General features: G+C 39.8%; 1 protein-coding gene across 1 annotated transcript in view; it reads left to right on the forward strand.

The window, feature by feature from the left end:
- The window catches only part of CNTNAP2 (contactin associated protein 2), a 2342027-nt gene that overhangs the window by 1217126 nt on the left and 1100795 nt on the right, over positions 1–24106 (forward strand). Inside the window, exon 10 of the mRNA XM_042248972.2 lies at positions 10721–10870. Within this exon, the coding sequence (XP_042104906.1) occupies positions 10721–10870 (150 nt within the window). The remainder of the gene's footprint in view (positions 1–10720; positions 10871–24106) is intronic.

The raw sequence follows: 24106 nt of genomic DNA on the forward strand, positions 1-24106 counted from the left end.
CCATTGAGTCAGTGATGCCCTCCAGCCATCTCATCCTCTGTTGTCCCCTTCTCCTCCTGCCCTCAATCCCTCCCAGCATCAGAGTCTTTTCCAATGAGTCAACTCTTCGCATGAGGCGGCCAAAGTAATGGAGTTTCAGCTTTAGCATTATTCCTTCCAAAGAAATCCCAGGGTTGATCTCCTTCAGAATGGGCTGGTTGGATCTCCTTGCAGTCCAAGGGACTCTCAAGAGTCTTCTCCAACACCACAGTTCAAAAGCATCAATTCTTCAGCACTCAGCCTTCTTCACAGTCCAACTCTCACATCCATACATGACCACAGGAAAAAGCATAGCCTTGACTAGACGGACCTTAGTCAGCAAAGTAATATCTCTGCTTTTGAATATACTATTTAGGTTGCTCATAACTTTTCTTCCAAGGAGTAAGCGTCTTTTAATTTCATGGCTGCAGTCACCATCTGCAGTGATTTTGGAGCCCCCAAAAAATAGTCTGACACTGTTTCCACTGTTTCCCCATTTTTTCCCATGAAGTGGTGGGACCAGATGCCATGATCTTCGTTTTCTGAATGTTGAGCTTTAAGCCAACATTTCACTCTCCACTTTCACTTTCATAAAGAGGCTTTTTAGTTCCTCTTCACGTTCTGCCATAAGGGTGGTGTCATCTGCATATCTGAGGTTATTGATATTTCTCCTGGCAATCTTGATTCCAGCCTGTGTCCCTTCCAGTCCAGCGTTTCTCATGATGTACTCTGCATATAAGTTAAATAAGCAGGGTGACAATATACAGCCTTGACGTACTCCTTTTCCTATTTGGAACCAGTCTGTTGTTCCATGTCCAGTTCTAACTGTTGCTTCCTGACCTGCATACAGATTTCTCAAGAGGCAGGTCAGGTGGTCTGTTATTCCCATCTCTTTCAGAATTTTACACAGTTTATTGTTATCCACACAGTCAAAGGCTTTGGCATAGTCAGGAAAGCAGAAATAGATGTTTTTCTGGAACTCTCTTGCTTTTTCCATGATCCAGCACATGTTGGCAATTTGATCTCTGGTTCCTCTGCCTTTTCTAAAACCAGCTTGAACATAAGGGATTTCATGGTTCACGTATTGCTGAAGCCTGGCTTGGAGAATTTTGAGCATTACTTTACTAGCATGTGAGATGAGTGCAATTGTGTGGTAGTTTGAGCATTCTTTGAGCATTGCCTTTCTTTGGGATTGGAATGAAAACTGACCTTTTCCAGTCTTGTGGCCACTGCTGAGTTTTCCAAATTTGCTGGCATATAGAGTACAGCACTTTCACAGCATCATCTTTCAGGATTTGAAACAGCTCCACTGGAATGCCATCACCTCCACTAGCTTTGTTCGTAGTGATGCTTTCTAAGGCCCACTTGACTTCACATTCTAGGATGTCTGGCTCTAGATTAGTGATCACACCATCGTGATTATCTGGGTCATGAAGATCCTTTTGTACAGTTCTTCTGTGTATTCTTGCCACCTCTTCTTAATATCTTCTGCTTCTGTTAGGTCCAGGACATTTCTGTCCTTTATTGAGCCCATCTTTGCATGAAATGTTCCCTTGGTATCTCTAATTTTCTTGAAGAGATCTCTAGTCTTTCCCATTCTGTTCTTTTTGTCTATTTCTTTGCATTGATCGCTGAAGAAGGCTTTCTTATCTCTTCGTGCTATCCTTTGGAACTCTGCATTCAGATGCTTATATCTTTCCTTTTCTCCTTTGCTTTTTGAGTCTCTTCTTTTCCTAGCTATTTGTAAGGCCTCCCCAGACAGCCATTTTGCTTTTTTGCATTTCTTTTCCATGGGGATGGTCTTAATCCCTGTCTCCTGTACAATGTCACGAACCTCATTCCATAGTTCATCAGGCACTCTATCTATCAGATCTAGGCCCTTATCTATTTTTCACTTCCACTGTATAATCATAAGGGATTTGATGTAGGTCATACCTGAATGGTCTAGCAGTTTTCCCTACTTTCTTCAATTTAAGTCTGGATTTGGCAATAAGGAGTTCATGATCTGAGCCACAGTCAGCTCCTGGTCTTGTTTTTGCTGACTGTATAGAGCATCTCCATCATTGGCTGCAGAGAATATAATCCATCTGATTTTGGTGTTGACCATCTGGTGATGTCCATGTGTAGAGTCTTCTCATGTGTTGTTGGAAGAGGGTGTTTGCTATGACCAGTGCATTTTCTTGGCAAAACTTTATTAGTCTTTGCCCTGCTTCATTCCGCATTCCAAGGCCAAATTTGCCTGTTACTCCAGGTGTTTCTTGACTTCCTACTTTTGCATTCCAGTTCCCTATAATGAAAAGGACACCTTTTTTTTGGGTGTTAGTTCTAAAAGGTCTTGTAGGTCTTCATAGAACCGTTCAACTTCAGCTTCTTCAGCATTACTGGTTGGGGCATAGACCTGGATTACTATGATATTGAATGGTTTGCCTTGGAAACGAACAGAGATCATTCTGCCATTTTTGAGATTGCGTCCAAGTACTGTATTTTGGACTCCTTTGTTGACCATGATGGCTACTCCATTTCTTCTGAGGGATTCCTGCCCACAGTAGTAGATACAATGGTCATCTGAGTTAAATTCACCCATTCCAGTCCATTTTAGTTGGCTGATTCCTAGAATGTCGACATTCACTCTTGCCATCTCCTGTTTGACCACTTCCAATTTGCCTTGATTCATGGACCTGACGTTCCAGGTTCCTAGGCAATGTTGCTCTTTATAGCATTGGACCTTGCTTCTATCATCAGTTACATCCACAGATGGATATTGTTTTTGCTTGGTCATTTAACAATTTCTTCAGCTTAAAACAAACAAAAAAAAGTATAATGTGCCTACCCAAACATCATATTACATTTTCTTTCTGATTGTAGTTGGTCATATTTATATGGTTCAGATTTACATGTAAAAGTACATGATTAAATTGCATCAATTTATTTATGAGGTTTATTTAGATAACATAAGAAATAGTATGTGGCATATCGGGCTTTCCTGGTGACTCAGTGGTATAGATGGGGTTCCGTCCTTGGATTGGAAATGGCAACCCGCTCTAGTATTCTTGCCTGGAGAATTCAATCCCTGAGGAAGGAAATGGCAACCATTCTAGTATTCTTACCTGGAGAATCCCACAGACAGAGGAGCCTGTTGGGCTCTAGTCCATGGGGTTGCAAAAGGGTCGGACACACCATAGTGACTAAAACGACAACAAACATGGCATATCTATAAAGAAGTGTATATTCCCTTTTCCCTTCATACTGCATAAATGGATAACTGGTAGCTTATGGGGTATATTATTAGCACCTCAGAGAATACTTTAACTGTCTAAAGATGACTTTGTAGTCTCAGAGATTTTTCTCTCAAGATTAAATGTTGAGGAAAACACTGAAAACTCGAGTCACTGTAATTTTATTTGAAGCATTTTCAAACAGATGTTACATCTTGGTTTGTGACTATATTTTGAATACTTTCTTTTTTTCCGTATTCATTAAACCAGTCTTTTCTTCTTGTCTCTAATAAGAGAAACATCTGTTTCTCCTTGTTCAATCAAAGTAACCACCTCAAGAGTCTTACTTTAAAAATAATACCATTAGAAAGTCAGCCTGGGTAGAATATGCTTCATTAACATTTTGCATTTGCATACAAAACAAGTTTTTCTAGCAATTATAAGTTAAGGAGGTGTTAGAGGAAAAATTATAAAACAATTTATTTATTTTAAGAAAAATGAAGCCAGAAGCTGGAATATGGTTTCAAAGATGTTGGTTTTAGGTTAAAAAATTCTCTTTGTAAAAAGTTTGCTTTTGTAATGTACAGTTTAAAAGTTTTTATTATTAATTAGTGAATAACTGGAGGTATCTATCCTAAAGTATATTCAAATAATCTTTATAAACATATAACAAAATTGTTGTAATAGTATACATTTTTAAAACAAAAATACTTTGGAAAATATGTATTCCAGTTTATATCAGTCTCCTCAAAATTGGCCATCAGGGGAAGTCATTGCTTGGAATTGAATTTAGTATTTGGAAATATTCCACAGACATTCAGAATCATACCTATTGAATAATGTATTTGGAAAAAAAAAACACATTTTGGGGAAGTGAAAGTGCATCTGTCTATGAAGGAATAAGCCTTATTTTATTGTATAGCTCAAGGTTGGCTTTAGAAATTTTTGACCTTGATATTAACAAGAAACTAGGACTTCCCTGGTAGTTCAGAAAGTAAAGAATCTGCCTGCAGTTCAGGAAGCATGGGTTCGATCCTTGGGTTGGGAAGATCCCCTGGAAAAAGGAATGGCAACCCACTCCAGTATTCTTGCCTGGAGAATTCCATGGATAGAGGGACCTATCAGGCTACAGTCCATGGAATCACAAAGGGTCAGACACGATTGAGGGACTAACACTTGCACTACTTTTTCATATATAGCTATCTTCCCCACTCCCCAAATTCCTCAAGGCTTATTGCACTATAGGATTCATATGGGGAGGCAGGTATTTATTGATGAAGAAAATCGATTTTTAGTCATTTCATCATAGACCATAAAGAAAGCTGAGTGCCAAAGAATTGATGCTTTTCAACTGTGATGTTGGAGGACTCTTGAGAGTCTCTTGGACTGCAAGGAGATCCAACCAGTCAATCCTAAAGGAAATCAGTCCTGAATATTCACTGGAAGGACTGATGCTGAAGCTGAAGCCCCAATAGTCTGGCCATTTGATGCAAAGAACTGACTCATTGGAAAAGACCCCGATGCTGGGAAAGATTGAAGGCGGGAGGAGAAGGGGACCACAGAGGATGAGATGGTTGGATGGCGTCACCGACTCAATAGACATGAGTTTGAGCGAGCTCCGGGAGCTGGTGATGGACAGGAAAACCTGGAGTGCCGCAGCCCATGAGGTCGCAAAGAGTCGGACATGACTGAGCAACGGAACTGAACTGAATAGTTAATACTTATAGAATTAATGTATAACAAGTCAAGTTGGTATTTAGAGAGCTAGTCTTACTCACTGAATACAAGCAATAGCTAATATCTATTGAGTGCTAACTTGCTGCCTATGTGTGTGCCACCTGGGAACCCCAGCTGCATGTGCCAGACACTGTTCTAAGTAACAGTATATACACATAATCCTCATAACAACCCTATGAAGTAGATATTTTCAGTACTCTTACTTAATAGAAAAGGAAACTGAGGCTTAAAGTGGTTAGCTTGCTGAAGGTGTAGCTATTAGGTGAGCAAAAATGAAATGTATATCCAGATGTCTGATTTCAGAGTTTGTGTTCAAGACTCTGACGCTGTTCGGCCTCTCTGATGGTCAGCCTATATGAGTCAGATACCCCTGGCTTCTAATTCATCTCCATGTCATATGGAGCTTGTCAGCCTAAAGCCAATGGGACCCCAATGTAAGACAATCTGTGTTCCCAAAGAGATTATATGAGTACCTTTGGACTTAACTTGCATATAGAATTGCTTAGGGCTGTGGGTTAAAAATGTTTCTAATATTTAATTACTAATTTTTTAATCACATACATAAATAATTTAGAAAGTTCATTTTTCACTCTCACTTTTTGGAAATAGTTTTGTTCAAATTTCTTCACATCAGTGTCTTTGTCATAACTTTGTGAGTCATCTAACACATTTGCAGAACAAATCATCTTCAGCTCTAAGTTGTTTGATTACAGAAATTTTCCCCATGTCTAATGAAGTCACTGGACATTTTCTAAGTTTAAAGTGTCAATTAGCATAATGTTAGGACACTTTTTTCCAGTCTCATATGCATATATTCATATCTCCCCATTGTTATTATATTGCTGTCTTATTTAAAAGGCTTGTTATAACTACAGCAATATATGTAATTGCAGCACAATAACCCCCAAAGAAAAAGTTCTCTGTTCCTGTCTCAGAATTTTTTTCTTTGTAAAACGAACTCATCAACCTTCCTTGTTTTTTAACCTAATGATATAGATACAGTTATGCTGTTTTCCTAGGTGTTTGGCCCTGTTCTAGTGCTACTGAATCCCTAATTCATCTACTCCTCAAAACCAGCCTACCGCATGGATACTATTATTTGCTTTCTAGAGAAGAGGAGCCCGAGGCACAGAAAGGTTCCGTAAACTGCCCAGGCTGACAAGGGTCAGAGCAAAAACAGGCAGCCTGGCTCCCATCTCAGTCATTCGGGGCTACCGCGCTATTTCCCTGCCTTTCTGCCATCTTGATGCCCACTGCTGAGAAAAGGCAATAGATTGACACATACTGAGTTAGGTAGTGGCAGGCATATCCAAGGCTCCTAGGAAATGTTAGCTGCATGACACTTGAGTCTCTTTGTTAAGGATCAGTAACTAACAGCATCCTACTTTGGTCTGGTCCTGAGTCCCTCTTCAGCCACCAAGACACCACTGTGTCCAGGATTATGGATCGGGTCCCTGGTGAGTCTCTCCGTTCCCAGGGACACTTGTTGCTCTAAAATACTGAGTGAAAGGATACTACCACTTTACTAGCAAATGAGAAGCAATGCCTTAATCCTGTTTGGTGATGTGTTCTTTGTTGGTTATGACTCATAGGATTCTAATGAAGTTTGGGATAATGAGACATTTTGTCCCCTGAATACTATACTGATCCTTGTAGGTGTATCTCTTATAATCAGCTGTAGTATTCTGAATGAATGTCAGAGTGCTCAGTCATGTCCAGTGCTGTGTGACCCCATGGATTATAGCCCAGCAGGCTCCTCTGTCCATGGGAAGAATACTGGAGTGGGTTGCCATTTCCTCCTCCAGGGGGTCTTCCTGACCCAGGGATTAAACCCACCTTTCCTGTGGCTCTTGCATTGGCAGATGAACTTTACCACTGAGCCATCTGGGAAACCCCTATTCTGAGTGAGTGCTATATATAAAATTCCAAAAGCTCTTAAATTTCGCTAATATTCTATTTCATATGAATTAAAAATACTAAACAATATTATTTTTAAAAATACCTCAGGCTCTTCATATAGCTTCTCTAAAGCAAAATTAATTCTCTACTACTTCCTGCAGGTGGCTGGTGGTCCAGGAAATGATACAGGCAAGCTCATTAGTGGTGTTTCATACAAGTTGTTCAGGCCTCCCTTACACTGAAGGGAATGGACACAAGCAGAGGGAAATTATCCTGAAACTGTGGCATCTTCTTTTTTTGCACCGAAAAATTTAATGACTGAGTTCTGAGTAGTGGTAAAAACTTGTTCAAGTGCAAAAGGTCTAGATTAGGGTCTCAGCCCAACAAACTGACAAAAGATAGCCTGTTCAAGATCATTGATTGATCCACTCATTATAACATGAAGGGGGTGAGCACACAGTTCTGTTTGCTGAGTTTCACAAAGTATAGAGATGATGTAAATGAATACTCCTAGGCTTACTTTAATATGCCTTGGGGAAACAGTGCTAGTAGAATTTGCTTCTCAAAAGTACAAAATTCCCATTCATATTGCATTTTAAGGGAAAAAACATCAATGTAAGAAAATACTGAAAGACATGTAGTAGTGGGATCTTCCATTACAACAAAAATCAGATAACGTAAATGTTAAAAATTAGCAGATGAAGCTGGATGGTGTCTCAGTTTATTTGCAACTCGGATGCTGTATGAAACAAAGGTACCCCAGGAGCTGAGCTCCCTCCAGGCTGGTGGCGAATGGAAATATCTGTGTGTCTGGTGTAAGAGAGTTCTGATCATGGATGCACAGAGTCTACATGCCATGTTTAATTGTTGCTTTTCTTTGCTTGTTTGTTTGCTGTTTATAAGAAATCAGTCTCTGGAACTAGGTATGTCTGAGTTCTAGTTCCTAGTTATGCCATTTACCATGTATAGAATGCCTAAACATTGTTATGCTCAGGTCTCCCACCTACTTATTGGGGATAGTAATTTTTTAAATTACTATCTGTTACTGTTAATCATCAAGAGGTATGCCTCAGCAGTCTGATAGGAATGGGCCCCAAATATAATAAACCAAAAATCAAGAGTTGTGTTTTAATAACATGTGGTTATAGAGAAATTTTAAGCTGTAACATTTTCTTTTGAGCAATGAGTCATTTTTCAATGGGCCAAAAATGACCCATTGCTCAAAGGAAAATATGTTGCTTCTTAAAATTTCTCTTTAACTATGTTATTAAACACACACACACACTCGCACACACTCTTGATCATTAACATTAACAGTTCAAAACAGTAATTGGAATTAAAATGAATAGAAATCACAGTTCAAGCTCAGAAGCAGCAGTGGGTGCTATCAATAAGGCAGCTTTTTTTCTGAGATCCAATTTCTCTAGTGATTAAATTTCTTGAAAAAAATAATCTTTTAATTTTAATCTGATAGAATAATAGACCTTTTGGTCATGAACAGTTAAACTTATGATTTTCCATTTATAAGTTAACTTTATGATGAAGTTTTCATGAGAATTTTTTAGAAAGGCTTTCTGGTCTACAGTTTAGAACAGAAAGCCCAGTTGCCTAAGATAGCTTGTAAATGACTTTCTTTGGATGTATTATTATTTAGGATGAAAGATTTATAACATTACTGTGCTTGGGACCTATACACTCAAAATATGTTTCAAAGCAGGGTTCATCACACTATAGAGGCCAAAACAAAATCAAAGCCATACAGTTCTGTGGCTAGTTAACTTTAACCCCAGTTTTATACTTTAATGGAAAATGTTATGGTGAAGTTATCCTTGTCCATGGATCAATTCTGTGCGGGAACCCAAAAGCAACCTAAACAGAGAAGGAATTGTTTCAGTTAACACTACTACTTGTCCGGCAGCTAACTGGCTTCCCTTTTAGAATAAGATTGTATATTTACATAGTAATTTCAGAGTACAAAAAACCTTTATCTATGTAATTGTTTATATTATACATTTCATAATTTGAAAATTATTTAGTATTCGTTATTTTGGGGCTGGGTTTTCTGTCTTCCTCCATTGAAATAAAATGTGCTCAATAAGTATTACTAAGTTAAAATTTGAAAATCCTAAAAAAATAAAATACCTGAGGGGGTGATTATTTGCAATAATATTTACTAGTATAATGTTGGTTAATACCACATATATGTGACTATCTTCAAGCCCCAAGAGGCCTTCCGTTTTTTTCTTTAAAATGGCATTTTTATTTAATATTGTACACCAATCATTTGTTTAGGCTTTATTCTGTAAAGGAAAATGATGCCTCGGTAAATAGTTTAGGTTTTGTGGATCATACAGTCTCTGCAGCAATTGTTTAACTCTGTAGAAAGACGATATATATACCAGGTGAGTTTGGCTATATTCCAGTAGATTTTATTGTGGACTCGAACACTTGAATTTTATATGATTTTCACATGTAACTTAATATTGTTATTCTTTTCATTTATTTTCAACATTTTAAAATGTGAGAACTATTTTTAGCTCCCAGGCTGTACAGAAACAGATGGTAGCAGGCAGTATTTGGCCTGTAGGCTTTGGTTTTCAGACCTCTGATCAGAGGCTTGGAACCTTCGTTGCTTCATCGATTTTCTCTCATTCTGTTTTTGGATACTTTTCTATGCTAGGCTTGTCTTTCTTTTGTGAGGGTGAAGTGCACCTTCAATAACTCCTACCCTATGGATTCTAGATTAAGCTGTCTGGAGCAGTCTAGAATACACTATCTTCCCTTTGCATAGGCCTTTGTAAGGTGAAAGAAAGCCACTGTGACTCAGATTTCTGTGTCTTAGTATTCCTTGTACTATTTCCAGGTACTTTTGTTCAAAGGCTGTTCTCTTGTCTTTGCTCCTTAATTTTGTAATTATTCTTTGTAAAATGAATACAAACTGAACAGTATCTTTTAGTTATTTTCTGTCTAATGGAGAACTAAATGGATTTTGTTTTTAAAGATCTTTGTACTAAGCAAGAGTGAAATGTGATTGTTAAGGAGGGAGTTCATTTATTTAGTTGGTGTCTAGTTAAATATAACCTAATTCATTATAATGATATCTTATTTGTAAATGATTAGATAATCCTGGTATCATTTATCATACCTATTAGTGGTCAATTAGCACAAATAACTGCTGTAGGGGAGGAAGACTTGTCCTTTATTCCCTTCTAGGTTCTTTGGCTGGTTTAAAAATTAAATTGAAATAGATTAGCAGGAGGGAAACAAGTATACTTTCATATGTATGGCGCTCACAGAAAACTCAAAGAAGTAACCAGTGTAGACAGATTTTATACCTTTTAAGACAAAGATAAAAAAAAATCTGTGAAGAACTGACAAAAATTTAGGCTTGGGGTAGCAAATTAAGACGAATAAGGATTGTTTATACAGTCTTCTTAGCGCTAACTTCCCTCTTCCTGGTGATAAGGAAGCCTGTTACCCTCCTAGTACAGGGAGGGAATTTTTTCACATGAAAGACTTACTTTTTGCTTTCAGGGAGACAAAGAGGGTGTCAGAGTATTCTTATTGTTCTGGCTGTTTCTTAAGTAACGTTTTTTTCAAAATAATCAATATGCTGAAAGAGCATTTTCTCGTATGGCATGTTCTATTTTCCTTCACAGCTAGGCCTTATTTGGCCCAGTGGAGGAGAGAATGATTTATAATGTTAAAGAAATGCGAGATATTAATTTTAGCTACACTGAATTTTTCTAGATCAAAATATTAATTTTTATTTGCAAAGCTCTGTTGATATGAAAAATTATTTAAAACCAAATAATCTTTAACAAAATGGTCTTTCCTCTTGTATTTAACAGGTTCTGGGTTGAATGACGGCCAGTGGCATGAGGTCCGTTTCCTGGCTAAGGAGAATTTTGCTGTTCTCACTATCGATGGAGATGAAGCCTCAGCAGTTCGAACTAACAGTCCTCTTCAAGTTAAAACTGGCGAAAAGTACTTTTTCGGAGGTAGGACTACCATGTTTTTTATTGGCTAACTAATGCATTGCTAAAAATGAAGTTTCAATAAAGTTTGATTATGAAGCATTTCTGTTGATTCAGTGGACTCCGTAGATCTCAGGTAAAAGCAGACAAATTCTGTAATCCCACTGAACTAAAAGGAGTAGTAAATTTATTATTTCTTCATGATAATATTAACATGCTGTCAATATTTTCTTCTAGTGCCAATATTCTAAGTATGAAGTATGAGATTCTGAATCCCTTCATTCTTAAAATATTGTTCTTAAGAATCATGTCCTTGGATTATATATTGCTTATCTGTTGCTGTGTTACTAATTACTCCAAACCTTAGTAATTCGTTTAATGTTTGGCTTAAAAGAACAAACATGTAATATTATCTCACAGTTTCTCTAGATTGCAAATTTAGAAATGATTCAGCTCTTCTGAGCTTGTACTCAAGTTGTTGGCCATGGCTATATTATATGAAGTTTTAACTGGGCTGGAGGGTCTGCATCTAAGAAAGTACACTCACTTGGCTCACCGTTTATGCTGGCTGTTTCTCTAAGTATGAGAATAAGCCTACTTGAGAACAGTCATCTTGTTTATCTTGTTTCTTGCTGTATCCCCCAAGGTCCTATAGAAATTCCTGGAATATAGTAGATGACCAATAAATATTGGTAAACAAATCAGCAAACTGAAAAATAATTGAGGCAAACATTTTATTTGTAATTATCTAAAAGAAGAAATAGAAGCTTAAGAGCTACACTGACTTGCAGTATAGCTTCCAGACCTAAACTGAGTCTGTAGCCAGCCACAGAATTCAAGACCTGGGACTCCTGCACCAGGGTATTTCTCCCCTCTCCATCACAATGTGATAATGAGCAACTACTCAGAGATAGAAGTCTTGAACTAGACCCCCGCTTCTTTAATCTTCCATGGCTGTTCATTGGGAGTTAGAGCTACATGTTTTTTAAGTCTCTCAATAAATATTTGATGAGCAGATGAAAGCCAGACAAGATGTCTTATGAGTGAATAAACTGGACTTACTGATGTGAAAAAAAAGTAACCCAAGAGCTAAACTGGTTTTTTTCCCAAATCATATTTAACATGATGGGCTTTTGGCTAACAATTTTCATTGCTGTCAGAAAGTGGATCACAATAGTCAGCTGGAAAGCTATTGATAATCCTGATTCATCCAAATGACGGTGGAATATCTTTGGCCATGAATGACCTTGCTGAATGCTTAAGGCAAGTTTTGATCTATTTCCATCTAGATGGGTAGGCAAAAAGCTATAACGCAAATTTATGGCATAGCGTTTATAGGATATGAGGGCTTTATAGTGTTCTATTTACTATTGCTTTCCTGATTCTGGTTTTCACACCCAGCGGGCAGGATCATATTTCCTCCCTCTTGGGTCTTTGGTCTACCATTGAGAAATACTGTGAGCAAATGATCATGACGCTTCTTTGGTTATATCTTCATTGTCTAAATCCTCAGAGCACAGGAGAATCACTAGAGGAACTTGTCACAATCCAGATTGTCGGGCCCCACTCCTAGAAGTTCAGAATGCAGGATGCTAAGAAATTGAAGCATTCTGAACTTAAGGTGATTCTGAAGCAAGGCATCTGAGGAACAGAACTCTAGGTCTAACTTAGCCAATTTGCATATTAGATTCTTTTTATATTTATTTATTTTTAATTGATTGATGATTGCTGTTCAATATTGGTTTATTTCTACCATACAGCAACATGAATTAGCCATAGGAATACATATGTCCCCTCCATCTCAAACCTCCTTCCCACCTTCTACCCTTTCCTACCCTTCTGAGTTGTTGCAGAGCCCCAGTTTGAGTTCCCTGGGTCATACAGCAAATTTCCCCCGGCTATCTATTTCACATAGGGTAGTGTGTATGCTTCCCTGCTCCATTCATCTCTGTATTCTTTTTGAAAAACAACATCAGCCACTGACAAGTGAGATGGGTCAGAAATAGCTACTCTCAGAAAGTTTTTCCACCATGGAACAGTGAAAGGAAGCCCCAGTCAGGGTCTCGCACACATATTGTTGTCGCTGTTTAGTTGCTAACTCGTGTCTGATTATTTTGCAAACCTGTGGACTGTAGCCTGCCAGGGTCCTCTGTCCATGGGATTTTCGAGGCAAGAATACTAGAGAGGGTTGCCATTTCCCTCTCCAGGAGATCTTCCCAACCCAGGGATTGAACCTATGTCTCCTACATTGGCAGGCGGATTATCTACAGCTGAGCCACCAGGGAAGCCCCTGGTGCCCATATAGACATTTATTTTAAAAGAACAACACTGTTAATGCAAACTCCTTTGTCAGGCCCCTGAAGTCCTCACCTTCTGACTTGCCTTCTCTTGAATAAACTGTCCTCTTCAGGAAGCTGTAGCAATATTTTAGAGGCAGAATTCAGCTACACTCAGAGCCAGTGGCAGACAACAGAAAGCTCCTAAGCTAATAGTTGGCACAGATTCACTGATCCAGAATCTAGGACCATCTCCGCAGCTTCGGGCCACAGACCTCACTGGAGTCTTATCCCACTTCCACACAGTGAAAGATGTTTTGCCAAAGTACATATCCTTAATATCTTTAATTTCACCACTGAGATCTCTTTCCTAACATTAACCTATCACTTATGCTAATTGACAAACCACCATTTTTACGAATAAAAACTCAACTCAACTTTCAGAAACTGATGACAGGAATAGTTAGCAGCAATCCTGGAGCAGTCACGTCTGGAGTGGCTGCAATGTTTTTGAGAGCATGCTCATGACCACCTCTGGCATGTGGCTGCCTGATTAGAATGCTAGCTGCCTCTGTAACTTAAAACACGCACGCACTACTTCATGCTGTCTGTGCTGAAAATTTAAAGTCACAGATGTTGTAATGATGATGTCTTAAGGAATATTAGTCCGGTGGAAAGGAGAATTGACTTTGTTCTACAATGGAAGCTTTGAATCATACACACCTCATTTGGAGCCATGGCTTCACTTAGTTTATAGGTCATTTTAACAATTTATCTTACCTTCTTTATCTATTAAAATGCATTAGAATCTGTTCTGTGAACATTACACAGCATCATCTGTTAAATACAAGGTCTGACCCCAGGGAATGCTAAATGCTGACTGCCTTTCTAATTCACCTGGGGTCTTTTTTAAACTCACTCAATACATCCCTTTCCAAGGAAAATTTCAGATTTCAGATCATGTGTTTATCTCAGGTCTCTTACCAACTGCTTGACTACTCAAAGCATTTTTTCCTCCTTAGTCAGTAAAAATCAAATTGCTTTCCTGCTGGGTGAAAGCCTTAAGTGAAGGCATCCTGCCCTTAAACATGTCCACAGTTTGCTTAATTTGAAGTTAAGTCCTATCCATGCAGCTGCTTCTGCCACTAGAGGATATCAGAACCCCCCAGCGTGGAGCTCTCTCTCTCCATGCCTGCTCGCTGCTCGTCCTAGGAAAGCTCTTAGTTCTCCTCCATAACGCTCTCAATCAGACGTTTAAGCTCGGAGAATTATCTCGCCTTGTTCTTTCTTGGGAATAAACAGAAAAAGAAAGATTATTCACTTGGGATATTTCCTCAAAGAAAGTTATTTTAACTGATTTAGCTTTTTTTCTCTATCTGCTAGCTTGAATTCCTTTTCAGAACACTTCATTAATTTTAATAATCAAAAGAATTATAAACAAAATAATTCAACTTATTATTGACTGCTTACCTGACAATTGGCTTTCTGATACAGGCCAAGGCTCATGGTCATGAGAGAGTAGAAAGATTTTTAAATTCAAAAACTTTTTTTTTAGGTTTGGTATTTTGATTATCCCTGTGTTTTAATTTGAAAGGAAATGAAGCCAAAGGAGCTGTGGGGCAAAGAGGAGATATAAGAAAGTTCCAGAGATAATCTATTCGGAAAGGGAGTTCTAAGGAACACATTGATGGTGGCAGCTCTCAAAAGTATCAGACCAGGTGAAAGTGGCAAGAGAAAAGCGGGGAGCGATGGGATTGGGGGCTGGCTGGAGTCTGATTGGAATAGAATTAATAAAGTGTAATGAAAGGGCACATTCCCTCCCAGTTACAAATCTAACCTCATTAGTGTATGTATATCTATGTACACATATGCATGCGTGCTAAGTCACTTAGGTCATATCTAACTCTTTGGAATCCTGTGGACTGTAGCCCACCAGGCTCCTCTGGCCATGGGATTCTCCTGGCAAGAATACTGGATGGGTTGCCATGCTCTCCTCCAGGGGTTCTTCCTGACCCAAGGATCAAACAGACAAATCTCCTCTGCTGCATGCGGGCAGGTTCTTTACCATTGGTGCCACCTGGGAAGCCCCATGCATATAACCTTTTACTCCTCATTGAAATAGAGCATGAATTCTAAGTAGCTATTAGGCTGATATGTAAATATGTTACCCACCAGGGTTCTTAGACGCCTTAGTCAGGAGAAATTGATCAGACGCCAAATAGGAAATTCAGGCAAGGTTTTATGGGAGCCCCTGCTGCATCAGGTCGGAGTTAGGAAAAAACAACAGGCTCTTTTGCTGGCTTGCTTATGGAAGTGAGGCAAGCTGGTTCCTTACAAGGGGAGAGGGTAGGGGTGTGTCCAGGGGTCAGGGTGAGAGGTGACTCCGGTGTTTTGCCCACCCCTTTGGTGGTGGCGAGTGCAGGGGACATATGCAGTTCCCTGCCTTTGCTCCAAAATTCTGTTTTTCTTCCAACACCCTGTTTTGCTCTCAGCTCTTCAGAAGTGGTAGGGTGTTTTGTTGTTGTTTTTTTTTTTTTTGTCTTTTTGTATCTTCTTGTCATAAATTTGCCCTAACTGCAAATGCACAGAGTAATTTTTAGTCTCTAATAGTTTCTTTATATTGTGTTCCTCAAGGAGACCTTAGTCCAGATGTGAGCATTGCAGTACTGCAGCAAAGTGTCCCAGGCTGCAGGGCTTACCTGTCTCAAATATAAACCTACATAAAGCAGTTCTCACTGAAGCAAATGAAAGAGTTGTTTCCAGTTCTGGCATTCACTGGCTGTTATTATGGGAAAATGCTACCAGCCGCACACACTTTTGAGTGTCTAAATGTTTCCTAAATGATCTGCTAGTCACTCAGTCATACCCAACTCTTTGCGACCTCACAGAGTATAGCCTTCCAGGCTCCTCTGTCCATGGAATTCTCCAGGCAAGGATACTGGAGTGGGTTGCCATTTTGTTCTCCAGGGGATCCTCCCAACCCAGTGATCAAACCTGGGTCTCTCGCATTGCAGGCAGATTCTTTACCTTACCATCTGTGCCACCGGGGAAGTCCTTAGTGACCTGAAACATACCACAACTTAGTCATGAAAGGCTTCCCACATGGTTTCTCAGGAATTCCCGGATTGACCCGTCTGTCACCAGACTATGTGCAGGACCATTCTGTTGAGGGTCCAGTTTTCCTTCCTCTGAAAGGCCAACTGTTGTTGCACCTATGAGAAAATCTATTGTTTGGAGGTGTATTTTCTAGCCCCTTTTTGCTTCTTTCCACAAGAAATGGAGGAAGAACTGTTTTATCAAATGATATGATATATTGGGGGCGGGGAGGGTCTTCCCAGGTCGCTCAGTGGTAAAGAATCCTCCTACCAAGAGAGGATATGCAGAAGACTCAGGTTCAATCCCTGGGTCAGGAGGATCCCCTGGAGGAGGAAATGGCAACCCACTCCAGTATTCTCGCCTGGAGAACCCCATGGCCAGAGGAGCCTGGCGGGCTGCCGTCTGTGGGGTTAGAAAGAGTCAGGCACCACTGAGCATGTGTGCATGCGCAGGTTAGATGACGTTCTTTTCAGGAGGCAGGAAAGTGAATCTTAACCTTCTTTGTATTAAGTTTCCAAGTCTACTTGTAACGAAGTTCAAACTGGATGGCTTAAAATAGCAGAAGTTTATTCCCTCACAGTTTTGGAGACTAGAAGTCTGAAGCCATGGTTCAGTAGAGCCCAAGGATCAGCCGGGCCTGATTTTCTCTAAAGGCTCCAGGGAGGAGTATTTTTTGGCTTCTCCTACCTTCTAGGAATTTCAGGAAATCCTTGGTTTCCCTTGGTCTTGTGGATGCATTGTTTCAATCCCTGCCTCCATCTTTAACAAACCACTACTCACTGTTTCTCTGTGTCCAGGTTCCCCTCTTCTTTTAAGGACACTGGTCATCAGACTGGGGCTCTATTAGGTGACCGTTACTGCCCCATTTAACTTGATTACATCTGCAAGGACCCTATTCCCCCATGGACAGCAGAGCCTGGAAAGCTAGAGTGAATGGGGTTGCAAAGAGTCAGACACGACTGAGCAACTAAGCACATAGAATTTTAAGGAAATCAATAGAAAATATTTCTGAACACATTCCCTGACCACACTAACTTATGGTGAGTGAGAACGTATCTCTGATAAATGTTAGAAAGCTTTGTGCAAATAAAACAAAACAGAAGTGCAAATGATATGAAAAGCAATTGTTGTTTTGTAAGTGTATCCCATGTGCAAGAAATAATTAGAGAGGATAAGAGCATACAGTTTAGACCTTGTAATAATCAGGATTCTCCAGAGAAACAGACAATAGAACATAACAATATGTATTTTATATATATATATATATATATATATATATATATGTCTGAGAGGGAGAGAGAAGATTTATTATAGGAATAGGCTCCCAGGGTTATGGAGACCAGAAGTCTCACAATCCAATGTCTGCAAGCTAGAGAACCAGGAATACGATTGTGCAATTCATTAGAGTCCAGAGACCTGAGACCCTGGAGGTCCAGTGGTTTAACTCCTAGTCTCAAAGGCTGATGGTATAAGTCCCAAAGTCTAATCCAACATCCAAGGGCAGGAGAATATAGATATCTCAGATCAAAAAAAGAGAGAGAGAATTTGCCCTTCCTCTGTCTTTTTGTCCTATTGGGCTCTCAACAGACTATATGATGTCCACCCACTTTGATGAGAGCCATCATCCATACTTAGTCTACTGATTCCAATGCTAATCTCTTTTGGAGACACCCTCACAGACACACCCAAAAATAATGTTTTACCAGTTATCTGGCCATCCCTTAACCCACTCAAGTTGACACATAAAAGTAATTATCACAGACTTGGAGTTAGCAAACTCTTGGGGCAGGACCATATGTAAAGACAAAGGTGCAAGGCGATGAGGGGTGGGGGCAGGGAGAGTTTACCCACTCTGCTGAGCTGATCTGGAAGTTTTCAGAAATATAGGAATATGGAATTTGACCTTGATTTGTAATATGATGAGAGCTATCACTACCAACGAAATGAAGATAGTAGACTCTGGCTGTAGATAATACTCATGCTGGAAATAAAACAGTCCCACACATACAAAAGAGGACCATGAAAAGAAGATGAATTCCCGCAGTTTTTTCATTCCTCATTAGAGTTTAAATGACCTTTCCAAAATTGCCCATATTTAAGAAGAAGTTGTCATCCTAATGGCATGCTGTACTGGTCTTGGAATTTTGTATAATGTGTATCTACCGAGCCGTAAAATAGAAGTGTAGAATCATGAAAATATCATAAAGTGTTCCCATATAGTTGTTTATCTTAAAACAACCAGGAAAATTCGGAAGAACATGCTTGACACCCATCGCTATGTATCTGGTCTCTTCCTGGAGTAAGGCAATTCCTATCTTTGAAATATAAATACTGAGTACCTGTGCTGTTTTGTGCATTAAGTGTTTTCACAAGAAATGCCTTCAAAGAAAACATATGTGATATTACTTTGGGAATTGAAATCCTTCAGCTTTGTTATTAGATCAATGTTCAATTTTCTCTTAACTAGTTGAAATAATAGTAAATCTTCTCTTTTTCTGGCCTGCTTCTCCAAATCCTTGGTTATCTTTAAGGACTTTCTTTCCAAAGACGCATTTATCTTTCTGTTATAGAACAGGGATCTACATTTATTCATTTATACCTAAAGGGACCATGGAGTCCTTCATATAACTCAGGTTTATGCTAGATGCTGGTGACCTATTGATACGAAAAGGAGACAGAATCTCTAGCCTCATGGGATTTATAGTTTTTGCTCTCATATTACTATGTGTCTCTTTATAAAGTTATCATTTTACTTTATTTGTACAATTCTCTTGTTAATGTATACCTACTCTAAGCCCTATCTGTTTTGCTCTTAAGATCTGTTTTGCTCTTAAGACCTTTCAACTGATTGGATGAGGGTTACATCGTCAAGGATCATCTATTTCATTTAAAGTCAGCTGAATGTGGATGTTACATCACATTTGCAAAACACCTTCACAATAGCACCTAGATGAGCGTTTGATCGAATAACTGGGTATTAATGGCAACGCACTCCAGTGTTCTTGCCTGGGGAATCCTGTGGACAGTGGAGCCTGGTGGGCTGCTGTCCGTAGGGTCACATAGAGTCAGACACAACTGAAGCAGCTTAGCAGCAGTAGAGTCTATCTGTGTTGGCAAAACTATCACAAAGTACTTTTATGTGTCCTGAATTCTAGACTTGAGGCATCAAATAAAAATTTAATCAGATGTCTGGTTTAATGTACAGATAAAAGAATACAAGAAACGGCTTTTGCAGTTTTCTGATTATGATTTCTAAGTCTTCTACATGAATATTTCTCTATTTTGTCTCATTTTATGCTTTCTAATGTTATAGCTCTTATTCCCTCTCTTTTCAAGGATTTTACTAAGATAAAATTTACATATGCTAAAATCCATGTATTTCAAGTGTACAATTCCATGAATTTATACGGTAGTTAGCCATCAGCACAGTCTAGTGCTGATGACTTTTAAATCATTTCCCCAATCGTTCCTCAAATTTCGCTTCTGTCCCCCTGCAGTCAATTCTCACTTCTAACCTGTCCCGGGCAAACACTGTTCTGTTTCTTTGTCCTTATAACAATTTTTTTGGTCATTGTTGATTTTTGTTTGGCTTTTTGACTCTTCTCTGGTTTACTCTTCTCCTTGGAGATTTTGCCCTTGTCTTACCTCCTACAGGAGGACAACCAGACCCTCTCCTTTCCTCTCTACCAGAGATGCTATTCTCCACCTCTCCTCGTGGTGTCTTCCTTCACCTCAGGTGCCATCTCCTCACTTCAGGCTTCCTCTGCCAAATTATGTTAAAATGTAATCTACATGGTCCTTCCATAAGACCTTCCTTCAGTTCAGTTGCTCAGTCGTGTCCGACTCTTTGCGACCCCATGAATCGCAGCACGCCAGGCTTCCCTGTCCATCACCAACTCCCAGAGTTCACTCAAACTCACGTCCATTGAGTCGGTGATGCCATCCAGCCATCTCATTCTCAGTTGTCCTCTTCTACTCCTGCCCCCAATCCCTCCCAGCATCAGAGTCTTTTCTAGTGAGTCAGCTCTTCCCATGAGGTGGCCAAAGTACTGGAGTTTCAGCTTTAGCATCATTCCTTCCAAAGAAATCCCAGGGCTGATCTCCTTCAGAATGGACTGGTTGGATCTCCTTGCTATCCAAGAGACTCTCAAGAGTCTTCTCCAACACCACAATTGAAAAGCATCAGTTCTTCAGTGCTCAGCTTTCTTCACAGTCCAACTCTCACATCCATACATGACCACTGGAAAAACCATAGCCTTAACTAGATGGACCTTTGTTGACAAAATAATGTCTCTGCTTTTCAATATACTATCTAGGTTGGTCATAACTTTTCTTCCAAGGAGTAAGCATCTTTTAATTTCATGGCTGCAATCACCATCTGCAGTGATTTTGGAGCCCAAAAAAATAAAGTCTGACACTGCTTCTACTGTTTCCCCATCTATTTCCCATGAAGTGATGGGACCGGATGCCATGATAAAACCAGATGCTGTGATCTTAGTTTTCTGAATGTTGAGCTTTAAGCCAGCCTTTTCACTCTCCTCTTTCACTTTTATCAAGAGGCTCTTTAGCTCCTCTTCACTTTCTGCCATAAGGGTAGCGTCATCTGCATATCTGAGGTTATTGATATTTCTCCTAGCAATCTTGATTCCAGCTTGTGCTTCTTCCAGCCAGCGTTTCTCATCATGTACTTTCTTAGTATCAGACTTTATTTTGGGGGGCTCCAAAATCACTGCAGATGGTGACTGCAGCCATGAAATTAAAAGACCCTTACTCCTTGGAAGAAAATTTATGACCAACCTAGATAGCATATTGAAAAGCAGAGACATTATTTTGCCAACAAAGGTCTGTCTAGTCAAAGCTATGGTTTTTCCAGTGGTCATGTATGGATGTGAGAGTTGGACTGTGAAGAAAGCTGAGCGCCGAAGAATTGATGGTTTTGAACTGTGTTGTTGGAGAAGACTCCTGAGGGTCCCTTGGATAGCAAGGAGATCCAACCAGTCCATTCTAAAGGAGATCAGTCCTGGGATTTTTTTGGAAGGAATGATTCTGAAGCTGAAACTCCAGTACTTTGGCCACCTCATGCAAAGAGCTGACTCATTGGAAAAGACCCTGATGCTGGGAGGGATTGGGGGCAGGAGGAGAAGGGGACAACAGAGGATGAGATGGCTGGATGGCATCACCAACTCGATGGATGTGAGACTGAGTGAACTCTGGGAGTTGGTGATGGACAGGGAGGCCTAGCATGCTGCAGTTCATGGGGTCACAAAGAGTCAGACACGACTGAGCACTGAACTGAACTGAACTCCTTATCAAATTCATTTTCTCCAAAATATGCTCCAGCACATTCTGTCCCCTACACCCTCCTGTCCCTAGCATCCCTGATTCATGTTGTCTCACTCTACTTTCTCCCTCCCCTCACATAAGACTTCATCGCTTTCTAACATTCTACATCCTTCATTTTTTAATATATTGATTATTATTAGAATCTCCACTAGGACATAAGCACTGATAAGACAAGGATATTGGTGTGGTTTTTTTTTTTCTTTCTAGTGTATCTCAAGCATTTGGAAAAATAATGCCTGACGCTTAATAGTTATCATTGTGTATTTATTAATTGAATAAATTAATCAGCAGTCCCTTATGGGTACATTTAATGGTTACATGCAAAAAGGGCTAGAGAACTTCTGTCCTCATGTAGGGTATCAGCTTTTGGCACTTGCCTCTCCCTGCAGAGAATTTTAGGTAAAGAGTACCAATTGTGCTGGCAGAGAACAGCCACTGGTATTCCAGTATTATATTTCATAGGTATAACTTTTTAGGGTCTTAAAGATAAAATAATTTTTATTACATCAGATGAAATTTTTGTTATCTAGTATGCATACCACTGTATGGCTGATGAGGAGTAAAGCTAGGATTCAAATAATTCTGTTTTCTAAATAGTTACTAAAACTGGGTATTGTCATTCATGTTATAGCAGTGTACATTCAGAAAAAAAATATTTGCTTTCATTCCAGTTGAGATAAACTGGTGAAATTTTGGAGAGAATAAATTTGATAATGGGTGAGGAAGGTCTTATGGAAGGGCCATGTAGAAGATTACTTTTTAAGATAATTTGGCGGGGGAATCCTGAATTGAAGAGATGGCACCTGAGGTGAGGAAACACACCGTGGGGAGAGGTGGAGAATAGCATCCCTGGTAGAGAGAAAAGGCAGTGTAAATACCACACAGATGTGAGAGCATAGAGGCCTTGGGAAAAGGGGGCCACACAGCTCCAGGGATGTGAGCCTTCGAAGGCTGGACTGGGTAGGGTCTTTTACACCAGCAGTCTCCAACCTTTTTGGCGCCAGGGACTGGTTTCGTGGGAGATAATTTCTCCGTGGACAGGGAGGAGAGGAATAATTTGGGGATGAGTCAAGCGCATTATACTTACTGTGCACATTATTTGTGTTCTTATTATATCAGCTTCACCTCACATCATCAGACATTATATCCCCAGAGGTCAGGGAGTGAGGTGGGAGGCAGTTTGAGGATTGAATCACTGAATGGCGTAATTTAATCTAATCTCTGAGGCTGCTGTTTGGAAAAAAGACTCTAGCCAGATGAGAGAGCAGTGTAGTGAAAGCAGCCGACACTACTGCAATAACCCAGAAGATGAGGGAAGAAAGGAAGACAGTCTAGTGGAGAGGTGCGATGCGGTCAAGCCTGAGTACATCGCTGGAAGTCAAGCCTGCAGGGCCTGCTGATGGGGGTTATGGGCCGTAACATACAGAACAGAGTCAAGATGACGCCAGGCAGCCGGACCAAAAGCCTTGAGCTCACCCTTGCCTCTGCTCCGCACTCCCCTTTCCCCTTCTGCGCTTTGTGGTCCACCTGGCAGCGTTTCCCTAAAGATTGTTTCTGATCCTGCATCAGAAACTGCTGTTGGTGTTGGATCCATGCAGTAACCTGTCATCCCTCCTCCCCAAAATGGGACCATGAACGAATCCCCCCAGCATTCACACACGCACGCACGAACGCGTGCACACACACACACACACACACGCACACACACGCTTTCACAGTTCCCTGCATCCTCTGTCTCCTCAACGGGTTCTGAATTTGTTCTCAAAGCTCTCGAGCCTCGCCCTGATGCCTTTTATGCTGCACTACATCAGGGGTATAGCAAGAGTCAAGAATCGACGGATTTAAAACCAGACGTGGCCAACTAACATTACAGTCAATCTCTCTAACGTTAAATCAGTGCATTTATCACTCAGAAACAGGCAAATGGAGAACAGTGACTCAGAGCTAAGCAACTGCTATAAAATAAATGGCCTTTAAACGTGTGAGTTTACATATAAACTTCTAGTGGATAGACTTCTAACTTGAAAGCATGCACTAGTTATAACCAGTTTTCTTGGTCTTCCTTCCATCCATGGTCTGACTATACTGAGCTTAGAGGGGGTTGAGAGATAAGTTATTTCTTGCCTTTTAAAAAATAAAATGAAAGTTAGCCATAACCTACATTTATATAGTATTGAGCATCATTTATCAATATTAAAATATTTGGATGCCCATCTTACTTTGTGCGATATCTGTCCCTTTAAAATACTAATTCAGTATGATTGGCAAGAGTCATGTTTTTCCAACTAATAGTTTGTTAAATTGCAGAATGAGAAATGAGAACCTTAGGGATTCCTGTAATTTGTCAATAGGTTGATTTGGATTGGTTAACATTATATAATACCTGGAATTCATTTTTCTTTTATTGCTTTTAAATGCATTCATTAGTTTTTATTTATATGTTTTTCCTGTGTGCTTTTATTATTTCACCCTGGTTCATTGTTACACAACATTATTTTTCTCTTATTCAACTTCAAGGAGTTGGCCTTTCCTTACCTGTAGTGAA

The sequence above is a fragment of the Ovis aries genome, chromosome 4 (assembly GCF_016772045.2).
Source record: "Ovis aries strain OAR_USU_Benz2616 breed Rambouillet chromosome 4, ARS-UI_Ramb_v3.0, whole genome shotgun sequence".
NCBI classification, from domain to species: Eukaryota; Metazoa; Chordata; class Mammalia; order Artiodactyla; family Bovidae; genus Ovis; species Ovis aries.